The sequence below is a fragment of the Jatropha curcas genome, chromosome 4, assembly GCF_041381405.1.
Source record: "Jatropha curcas cultivar XTBG-Jc1 chromosome 4, XTBG_Jcur_1.0, whole genome shotgun sequence".
NCBI classification, from domain to species: domain Eukaryota; kingdom Viridiplantae; phylum Streptophyta; class Magnoliopsida; order Malpighiales; family Euphorbiaceae; genus Jatropha; species Jatropha curcas.
The window spans coordinates 2,803,552-2,814,664 of record NC_143154.1 but is presented as its reverse complement, the minus strand read 5'-3'; the positions used below and the strand labels follow the sequence as shown (position 1 = coordinate 2,814,664).

Sequence of the window (11,113 nt, the reverse complement as noted above, 5' to 3'; positions counted from 1 at the left end):
TAATGTTGCAGCTGTTCAATCTTCTGCATCTCCTGCACAAGTGACATGGTTCCCTGACACAGCAGCCAATTATCATATTGTTCCTGATCCAAATCATTTGACTCAAATCAATGAATACACAGGCCGGGATCAGCTCTTTGTTGGTAATGGACAAGATTTATCAATTTCCCATACTGGTAATAATGTTCTTTCTTTTCCTGATATTCGATTTAGCATGAATAAAATTTTATGTGTTCCTGAGATTAAGAAAAACCTCCTTTCTGTTCAAAAATTTGCAACTGACAATTCTGTGTTTTTTGGATTTTGGCCACATTATTTTCTTATAAAGGGCCAAACCAGCAAGAAAATTCTGATGAAAGGTCCAAGACAAAATGGAGTCTACAAGTTTCGTCAACCTCAGTTCTCTAAGCCTTTTGTGTATCTTGCAAATGTTGCATCTTCTCTGGATGAGTGGCATAGTTGGTTGGGACACCCAAACGTGCAGAAAATTTTTATTTAGCAAAGCAAAATAAAATTTCAAGCTCTAGTTCTGTTCTTAGTCCATGTGCTAGCTGCATCTCGGAAAATTGGGTCGTGTTCCTCTAGCTTCCAAGGAACACAAAAGTGTCTATCCTTTTGAAATTGTTTTTTCAGATGTTTGGGGTCCTGCCCCTATTCAGTCTAGCTTAGGTCATCGTTATTTTGTTACTTTTGTTGATGATTTCACTAGATTTACATGGATTTATTTTATGAAAGCAAAAAGTGAAGTGTTTGATATTTTTAAGCAGTTTGAACAGTTAATTTTTCGACAATTTAAAAATAAAATTCTTGCTTTTCATTCAGATTGGGGTGGAGAGTATCAACGTCTTCATCAAGATTTTAAAAATCATGGTATTCAACATCAAATTGCATGCCCGTACACTCATGAACAAAATGGTACGGCAGAACGAAAAATTCGACATATTGTTGATACGAGTTTAACATTGCTTGCTCATGCCAGTCTACCTTTGAAATATTGGAATTATGCTTTAGAACAAAGTGCAATGTTAATCAATGTTTTACCCTCTGATGTTCTTAACAAAAATTCTCCATATTCTTTATTATATGCAAAAGATCCAAACTATTTGGCCTTCCAAACATTTGGCTGCTCCGTTTTTCCACTGTTAAGACCATATAATTCTCACAAATTTTCTTATCGCACTCATGAATGCATATATTTGGGTCAAAGTCCTTATCATTCTGCATATAGATGTTTAGATGCTAGCACAGGTCGGATTTATTTAGCAAAGCATGTCCGATTTCACTCTAATGTTTTTCCCTATGCTAGTCGTGCTACTCATTCTAATGAAAACAAGGCTGAACAAAATTGGTTAACTGTAACATGTCAAACTTCTCCAGACTTGGCTCTTTCATCAGAATTAGATAACCTTCAAAACTCAAACTCTGTTTCTTTATCTTCTCCGCTTAATTTAAATACTTCTACCTCACTGAAATCTCTTACACCTATTTCTATGTCGTCTTTATCTTCTCTCACTGAATCTCCAAAATCTAATTCTCCTGGTTTACAACTTCTTGTATCTACACTAGAATCCATAGATCAATCCAAACTCATCTGCACCCATCATATGGTCCTTCGGCCCAATCCTAAACCAAAAAATTTTTCCTACATAGCCACTTCCATGCCCAATCAGGAACCCACTTGTTTTACTCATGCTAATAAATATCAGGTTTGGAAAGATGCTATGCAGGAAGAAGTCACTGCCTTACAAAAAAATCAAACATGGGTCTTAGTGCCACGACCTTCTAATGCCAACGTCATTAAAAATAAATGGATTTATCGCATCAAGCGTAAGTCTGATGGTTCAGTTGAGCGTTTCAAAGCACGATTAGTGGCCAAGGGATTTATTCAACAGTTCGGTATCGATTATTCAGAAACCTTCTCACCAGTGGTTAAATTTATAATTGTGCGAACTGTATTATCTATTGCAGCATCACAAAATTGGGAAACACGTCAACTTGATATATCTAATGCTTTTCTTCATGGATTTTTGGATAAGGAGCTATTTATGGAACAACCAATTGGATTTATTGACAAGCAAAATCCATATTATGTTTGCAAGCTTCAAAAGTCATTACATGGTCTCAAACAAGCTCCTCGAGCTTGGTTTGAACGGCTCACAGCATTTCTTGAGACTCTTAAATTTCAGCGTTCTCATTCAGATCATTCCCTCTTTATTTATTCTAATGGTACTAAGAAATTATTTGTTCTTGTTCATATCGATGATATACTTGTTACAGGAAATCAATCACAACTAATTCAATGGTTTGTGGATAAATTGCAACAACCTGTTCGTGATCTTGGCAATATACATTATTTTTTGGGGATTGAAATCCAACGCCATGCCAAAGGATTACTGCTTTCTCAACATAAATATATTGAGGACATTTTACAAGCTACAAATATGCAAGCATGCAAGGGTGTCGTACACCAATGGCTCAACTCCAAGTTTGAGTAAAACCATGGGCACACTTCTCTCTTCGGTTAATGAGTATAGACAAATTGTTGGAGCATTGCAATATATTACCTTAACTCGTCCGGACATCACTTTCAGTTTTAACAAACTTGCTCAATTCATGCATTGTGCAACAACAGAGCATTGGCACGCTTGTAAATGTCTTTTACGTTATTTACGGCAGACATCTAGTCATGGTTTGTTACTCCAACGTGACTCTTCCTTTGTTTTACATTGCTACTCTGATAGTGATTGGGCAGGGTGCCCAAATGATCGTCGTTCTACAGGTGGTTATCTCATTTATTTGGGAACAAACTTAGTATCTTGGTCCTCAAAAAAACAACCTACTGTAGCAAGATCAAGTACTGAAAGTGAGTACAAAGCTCTAGCAAACACAACGGCTGAAGTCATGTGGCTAATGACACTGCTACGAGAACTTGGGCTTCCCTTAAAACCACTAGCATAACTTTGGTGTGACAATATAAGTGCTATTTATCTCAACTCTAATCCGGTGTTCCATGCTCGCACAAAACATGTTGAAATCGATTACCACTTTATCAGAGATCAAGTGAAATGTGGTTTAATTCAAATTTGTTTTCTAAAAAGCACTGATCAAGTTGCTGATGTGATGACAAAACCTTTGGTTATCCATTATTTTAAGCTCATTGCAACCAGCTGCGTCTTTGGTCTCCTACGACACAGCTTGAGGGGGGCTGTTAATGATTATCTTCAGCTCCAAATTCTATTATATTCCTTACCTCAACAAATCTGTATCAATGTGACCTGTCAAGGAGCAATTGTAGGATAGAAATATTCTAGTTACCTAATCTAATTGTAAATTATAACCTAAATTAATGTAATTTGTTTTCTTTCTATATTAGCTTCCTGTACATGCTATATATATAGTTTTCTGCTAATGTTTGTAGATATCAAATTGTGAATGCAAATTCTCAAATTCTTCTCTTTGTTTTACAGAAAGTTTAAAAAGAAAATGTTTTTGAATGATATTTACAGTTCTCTTAGTTTTGAATGAGAATTTTCTTATTGGGATAGAATAACAGAGCTGGCAAGTTTGTCTTTGTTGGTATTTTTTACATATCATTATAATTATTTGATGTTTGAGGCCCTGTTTCTAGAGGCAGTCAAATGAGATTAACATAATTATCAAATAATAAATGGAAACAAAGATTCTCATTATTGACATTAATGTGATAAAGTAAAAATCAATAAAAAAAACCCCCGCTCAAAACTCAAAACCTGTAAGTTTGATGGCTGATCGTTTTTGCCCCTTTTTATACTATTTATGGATCAAAGACTCCTATTTATTTTAACTTTTAATAAATGCAAATGTCAGATGGTTGATATAGGAGTTAGTTTAGAATTCATAAATAGAAATTGAATGGAAAGTTCATAAAGAATATATTTGAATGATATTTACAGCTTCTAGTATTGTTGATTTTTAAAGGTAACTTTTGCTTCTTATTCTTTTTCTAATGCGCTATTGTCAAATCTTAATTGTCTTTTCGAGGATGGAAGAAGCACAAGTAATGAAAAAAAAAAAAAGTTAATCTGACAGTTCTCATGATTATAGCAAAGAAAGAAAGGTGATTTAGAAGCTTAATCCCAATTCTTTTATTGTCTACATACTGGTCTAAGCATCCCAAGCTAACCGTTGTCATAAAAAGTGATACGGATCCGCCATTACTCATCCATAGAGTTCAAAGGAACAAGGACAACAACATGCAAAATCCCTTAGTATTTCCTAATGGACCAATTACAAGAAGCTGTGCAAAGAAATATGGAGCAACCATGTCTTTATACATTGAAGAACAAGTTACACAGGAGCTCCATGACCTTGCTTTCAATAAATGTTGTGTAGAACTTGAAGGCACACCTAAGCTTCTTACATTGATTGAAGCATATGTTGAGGTGGAACTACCTAAAGACAAGTTGCCTGGATCTGCAGCATATAGCACGCCCGTGCTAGGAAGCACACCCAGGCCGTGCTAGAGCCTGACTTGAGGAGGAAAAACAACAACATGAAGCACGCCCGTGCTGGGTAACACGTCCCGACCGTGCCAAAGTCTGACTTAAGAAGGGAAAACAACAACAAGAAGCACGCCCAGGCCGTGCTAGAGTCTGTCTCTAGCAAAAATTAGTTAGTCCAATTGTGTTAATTTTGAGTTGTAATAATGTTAATGGGTTGGGCCACCAATAATTCGGCCACCCTTGGGTTTTTATCCTTAATTTGTTAGTTTAGTTATTCCAATCCTTAGTTGGTTTAGATTAGTTAATCCTTATCCTTAATTTGTTTAGATTAATTATTCTAAATCCTTTAAGGATCAGGCTTTTAGATCTAGTATAAATAGCTTTGTTATGTTGTTAAACAAATCATTCAATGAATTAATAAACCTTCAGATTTGTTCATGCTTTTGGCGTGTTCTTTGATTAGAGTGATTGTGAGATTGCTTTCCTCTAATAGCATCAAGAATCAAGATAAACTTATCAATTTACTTATGGCGTTTATCTTGTTCTTCTTTACTCTATTATTGGTGTTCTTGCTTCCTTAAGCTTTGGGTGCCATAGAAGGGGAGTTTAGTTTAATCATTGAAGCTATTTCAATCTTGTCATAGAGTTCTTGGAATTAATTTTCATAGGGTTCCGTGTCAAAAAGAATCATTATTACTTTTTTTTTTTTAGTGTTTAATGAAGGAACATTAATGGATGAAGCGAAACAAACATAAATTAGGTGCAAAATAGGTATAGCTTCACACATAATTATGTAAGTATACACATACACAAGTATGAGGGCCGAATAGATTCATTCACCCGTAAACTATTTGGAGAAAGTCTACTTCACCCTTAACCTTTTTATTTGCACTTGTTGTGTTGTTGCACTCTTAAATTCTTATTTTTGACCTATTAGACCCTTTTAAGTTTCTCCTTTCCTAACTTGTAAGCACCTTTTATTGCTGATCAATGGGTAATGATTATATTTATTTATTTTCTCCACATTTGATAAAATAAAGCAATTTTATTATTAGTTTATTACCTTGAACATTTATCCTCTATATCATGATAAAAGCATAGGTAGCACAACCAAATGGAGGTTAATAAATTCGGACTAAGCAGTCCTCAGCAAATTCGGACTTAAGCAATTCTCCAATTCAGACATAAATTGTCCATCAGTTAGGACTTAAGCTGTCCTCCAATTCAGACGTAAATCATCCATCAGTTCGGACATAGATCGTCCATCAATTCGGACTTAAGTAGTCCTCCAATTCGAACATAAATTATCCATCATTTCGGAGTTAAGCAGTCCTTAATAAATTCGGACTTAAGCAGTCCTCCAATTTGGACATAAATCGTCCATCAGTTAGGACTTAAGAGGTCCTCCAATTTGGACATAAATCGTCCATTAGTTTGGACGCAAATCGCACATTATTTCAGACTTAAGCAGTCCTCAACAAATTCAGATTTAAGTAGTCCTCCAATTTGGACATAAATCGTCTATCAGTTCGAACATAAATCGTCCACCAGTTCGGACATAAATCGTCCACCAAGTCGAACACAAATCGTCTATCATTTCGGACTTAAGCAGTCCTCAACAAATTCGGACTTAAGTAGTCCTCCAATTCAGATATAAATCGTCTATCAGTTCGGACATAAATCGTCCGCCACGTCGAACATAAACTGTCTATCATTTCAGACTTAAACAGTCCTTCAAGACATAAATTGTCCATCTTCGGACTTAAGCAGTCTAGCCATTCAAGCTTAAACAGCTCATATTTAAACAGTATATAAAAATATTAAAAGGATATTACATTCTTAAGTAAACTCTAACTAACAGATAATGCAGGATTCTCACAATTTTTATCCTTGTAAAATTTACCTTTGCTTCAATATATATACCTCAAATTTACTTCAAGCGAGGACCAATTCTTAAATACTCTCAAATCTCAATTCTGATAGTTAATATATATATATATATATATATATATATATATATATATATATATATATATATATATATATATATATATATATAAGGTAATAGAATATAAATACGAAAAAGCTCTAAAACACAAAATAATTAAAACAAAGGCTATCCAAGCCCATTCTCAGATAAAATTTGAAGTTTTAATTGCTACAAATAAATAAATACCTTTAAAGAAGAAAAAAAAAACTTTAAATAAATTGCAGATCCAAAATATAGTAAAATAACCGTTTACTAATCTAGATTGCAAGAGTTGGTACATTTATATTTCTCATAGACCTAAAAGAATATAAAATTTATAAGAAAAATCAATTAAAATGCTGACCATCATAACAAAATACATTTATAATACATTATTATAATTTCATAAAATTCACAATCAAAATTCACATGTTAGCGCTTTGCTAGATGTATTTAAACACATATGTCTATAAAACAATAATAATAATAATCAAAGAAACATTAGCCCAATAAAAAAATCTATATAATATTTATAATTTACTCATAGTATTTTATACAGTTCTTGCAGCTGCACACATTGCAAGCAACACATATGAATTTATCATCTATCAATAAAACAAACTAAAATATTAAAAATCAAGAACAAATACAAATCTCAAGAAACAAGAAAGAGTAATTTTTAAGAAAACATATTCAAAATATTATATAATATTATAATTGTGTTTTGAAGAGAAAAAGATAGCAGAGATAGAGACGGAAAAAAGAAAGAAGAAATGCTCTATTAAATCACTCCTTATTATTCATTGCTTCTTATAAAATTATAGAATTTTAATTATTTAAAGAAACTCCTCTTCGATGAATAAAAAGAATCAATGTTGTAACCTGGTGAATGACCTTATTATAAAGTTATAAAAATAAATAAAATTTATAAAATATTTTTTTATTAATTGTGCAATTGTTATATCTAATCAATTTTCATAACTATGACAATTAAATTTACCCCAATATCTCAAAAATTTTTCATATATATCAATAAAGCGTATGTAGCATGTATATATAGTAACCTTTGATCATTCACAATTTCTGAATTTTTTTTCATGAAAAATGTCATGCAAACATTGATACAGGAAAATTCCTAATGGATAATGCAAGCCATGTCGTAACGTTAAAACATATAACTAAGTCATGACCATGGAATGTATAATTAAAATATTTATTATAAACTATATATTGAAAAAATATATTTAAAAGGGTACTCTTTGATTTTCCCCGTGTTCTTGTTATTAAGATTTTAACTCGAAATAACTAATATGATATTTTCCTCGTGTTACGCTCGTTTGCATGGAATGATTGGCAATTAAAATATCATATGATATGGTATACCAAGGCATAGTCTAGTGGTAAATGCATTTATGATCCGAATATATATTCCGGTTCGAATCTCTTCCTCCAGTACTCAAAAAATATCATATGATATGGTGTCCAAGTTATCAATACTGGATTCATTTTTATTAAATTTTGCCAATATGTCATGAATAATTTCAAATCCAACTAATGCGTATAAATTATATTTTATCGTAATATATAAATAAGAATACTAATTAAAGTTTTTTTAAAAAATATTGAATAGAAATTTATTATTCTTAAAATATATATATAAAATGATCACAAAAAGTTAATTTAAAAAAATATTTTATTAGTAATTATTATATTTATAAGATCAATAAAGTTTAAATAGAATATCAATAAAAAAAAGCTAAAAAATACCTACAAACTATTGGATGCAGAGGATAGCTATGGCTGTGTTAAAACAAAGGTTGTCTAAGCATTATAAATTTATTCTCAAATTTAAAATTTGAAATTTTAATTGTTACAAACAAAGAAATACCTTTAAAAAAGAGAAAAACCTACAATAAATTGCAAAGTCCAAATATATAGTAAAATAACCATTTAATAATTTAAACAGGAAGAGTTGTCAATATGGTAATTGAATTTTCCTCAAGAATTTATCATTGCATTACACAATGCACCAACAAACCCGTATAGATTTTAGTAAGGAGCAACATTCGGTTCAGTCAATTCAGTTAAATCGATTAATTCGGTTAATTTCGTTTGATGAATAAATATTCGGTTAAAAGTTAGGTCAAAGAAAATTAAAACTTCAGCGATCGGTTAAAAATTCGATTAAAACTTAATTTAATCAAATTAATCAAATTAACCGACTCTCAAAACTATGTCATTTTGGTTAAATAGATAATAAAATTAAAAATATTTCAGTTTTTATTTTGATTAAATAGTGATTAATAAATTTGGTTAATTTTTATTTCGGTCAAAGTTGGTTAATCATAAATTTCAATTAAATTGATCGGTTAATTAAGTTTTCATTTTATTTAACTTCGGTTTGGTTAATGATCAAAATTAATTCGGTCAAAATGGTTCGGTTAAGTTCAGTTAAAAAATTAATTCGATTAATTTGTTAAGTCAAAAAGAATTTCAATTAATTTATTTTAGTTAAAAATTTTACTTAAATCGAACAAATTGACAGAATGTTCACCCCTAGATTTTAGTTTAGTAGTAATATTCTCTATGCCACTCATCCACTTCCACTTCCACTTCCCTCTAAACTATTTCATTTATAAGTAAAAGAGATATTTATTTTTAATGAATTTTTATATTTGAATCAAAATTTATTTTAAATATATGAAAGTAATGATATTTCAAGAGAAAATACAGTTAATCAAATTAATTCCCTCAGATATGAAAGGTTGCCCCTTATATGTAATTCATAATATTTTTTTTTTTTTTTGAATCATTTTTTAGTGCATTGAGCCCCTCAGTGAATAAAAAATTTGTTAGCTTTACCACCTTGTGTTGTTTTAAATTTTATAATTCATTTATAAGTTCTATCGATTTTAGTAGAATTTGATTCAGATATAATTAATTCTACAAAATTAAAAATGTAAAATTTCTAATTAAATTTCATTTAATTCAAATATGAATATCTGAATTTGTAAATTAATTTAAAAAATTTTATGGAATCAATTTATAATGAAAAAACCATTAAAACCAATAATCTATTGTAGTATCTTATCCTTAAAAAATATATATCAAAGTTCAAAATTTCAGTTCCCTCTCCAAATCATAGGGAGGAAACCAAAATGTGAGTATGCTTTTGTAGGAGGCATGAAATATGACCATCTAAAAGGGAAATCGACATATTTGTGGAAGCGCAAAAAAAAAAAAAAAAAAAAAAAAAAAAAAAAAAAAAAAAAAGAAGGAAGAGAGAAGAAATTTTAGCATATTAGAATGAAATATCCATCATGTCCCTGCTTAAGCTTTCCATCATGACATTCTCCATGAAGCCACATTTGTTGGATATTGTCCCTTTGCAGCTTCTCACATTTCTAGGGATGAAATTGAAAGAGCAAGAAGAAATTGGAGTAATTGGGATGTTTTCACAATTGCATATTTCAATCATATACCCATCTGGGTCATGGAAGAAAATTTGATCCGCTCGATTCCCATCATCATCATCAATAGTTGCTGTCACATACCTTATTCCCAATCCTTGCAACTTCCTCTTCACAAGGCCTATATCTGTGCACTATGGAATATTTACATTTTAGAAAAATAATCTTTGTGAAAAATATAGATTTATAATAACCAATTAGCTCAAGTATAATCAATTTATTAAATTAAAAACATATAAGTTCTAAATAAAATTTTAATTATACTAAAAATGTCAAGTATAGATTTATAATTATATATTAAATTTAATATAATTAATTAATTAATCTTACCTGAAAGGATATGTGATTGTCTCTGGGATTAATTGGACGTGGTTCGATAATCGGGTCAAATTCTTCTAGAGCTAAGTTCTCAATCAAATGTATTCCAATGCCATAACTATATAACCTACACAAATTCAACTCGAATAATTGAAAATCTCATATTTAACAATAACAATCACCATTCAATTTATGTTATAAAAAAAAAAGGAGAAAATGAAATTAAAAACTAACCAAGCTCCATTGAACTTCAAAGAAGAAGGTCGTTTGATTTGAACAAAGCCCAAAACTTCCTCATAGAAATAGGTAGAAGCCCAAACAGATCTACACGACAACGACACATGATTCAACGACAGAAGGGGCAGTGCTTCATAGCTGCTCATTTCCTCAATCTCCATTTCCTTGTTTATGTGCTTTTTCTTCTTTCTTTTTTTTTTTTTTTTTTTTTTTTTTTTTTTTTTTTTTTTTTTTTTTTTTTTTTTAAGACTAGCTAATGGACTTTCCTTTTTCTGTCTTTCCCTTTGTCAGGCTTGAGCCAAGGTGCTCCTATGTATGAACTGCCTAACTAGCAAACTTTCATTTTTATAAAACATGCATTCTCTTGTCGTTTTGGATGACGAGGAACTTTCCAAGCAGATTCTCTCCAACTTCTACAATAGAGGAGACAATTTGGAAGGGAAGAAGCCCGTTTAGCCCTTGTAAGTATGTTTAGGCTGAAACTTCACACATGGTCCAAAATTTTAGAAGCTTCTTTGATGTTTCCTCTCACATAGCATTAGATTGTACATACACAACTACTGGAGTTTTTTTAGTGAGAGATTGCTTATACTCCACATTTATCTTTTTTTTTTTTTAATTATAAATAAACAATTAAA

The 11,113-nt window shown here is 31.0% G+C and overlaps 1 protein-coding gene across 1 annotated transcript; it reads right to left on the bottom strand.

Moving 5' to 3' along the window:
• Positions 1-9,727: 9,727 nt before the first annotated feature.
• LOC105628556 (glyoxylase I 4) lies at positions 9,728-10,738 on the bottom strand. Its single transcript, XM_012209992.4, has 3 exons — positions 10,473-10,738; positions 10,251-10,365; positions 9,728-10,054 (listed from the first exon to the last, which is right to left on the bottom strand). The coding sequence occupies exons 1-3, from the start codon at positions 10,634-10,636 to the stop codon at positions 9,752-9,754; spliced, it is 582 nt and encodes a 193-aa protein (XP_012065382.1). The 5' UTR covers positions 10,637-10,738; the 3' UTR covers positions 9,728-9,751.
• Between the last annotated feature and the right edge of the window lie 375 nt (positions 10,739-11,113).

Excerpts from the sequence above, each read along its gene's own strand:
- LOC105628556 (XM_012209992.4), bottom strand. The coding sequence starts at position 10,636 with ATGGAGATTGAGGAAATGAGCAGCTATGAAGCACTGCCCCTTCTGTCG. Across the intron at positions 10,366-10,472 it reads TTGAAGTTCAATGGAGCTTG|GTTATATAGTTATGGCATTG; the intron begins GTTAGTTTTTAA and ends GAATTTGTGTAG. Across the intron at positions 10,055-10,250 it reads ACAATCACATATCCTTTCAG|TGCACAGATATAGGCCTTGT; the intron begins GTAAGATTAATT and ends AATATTCCATAG.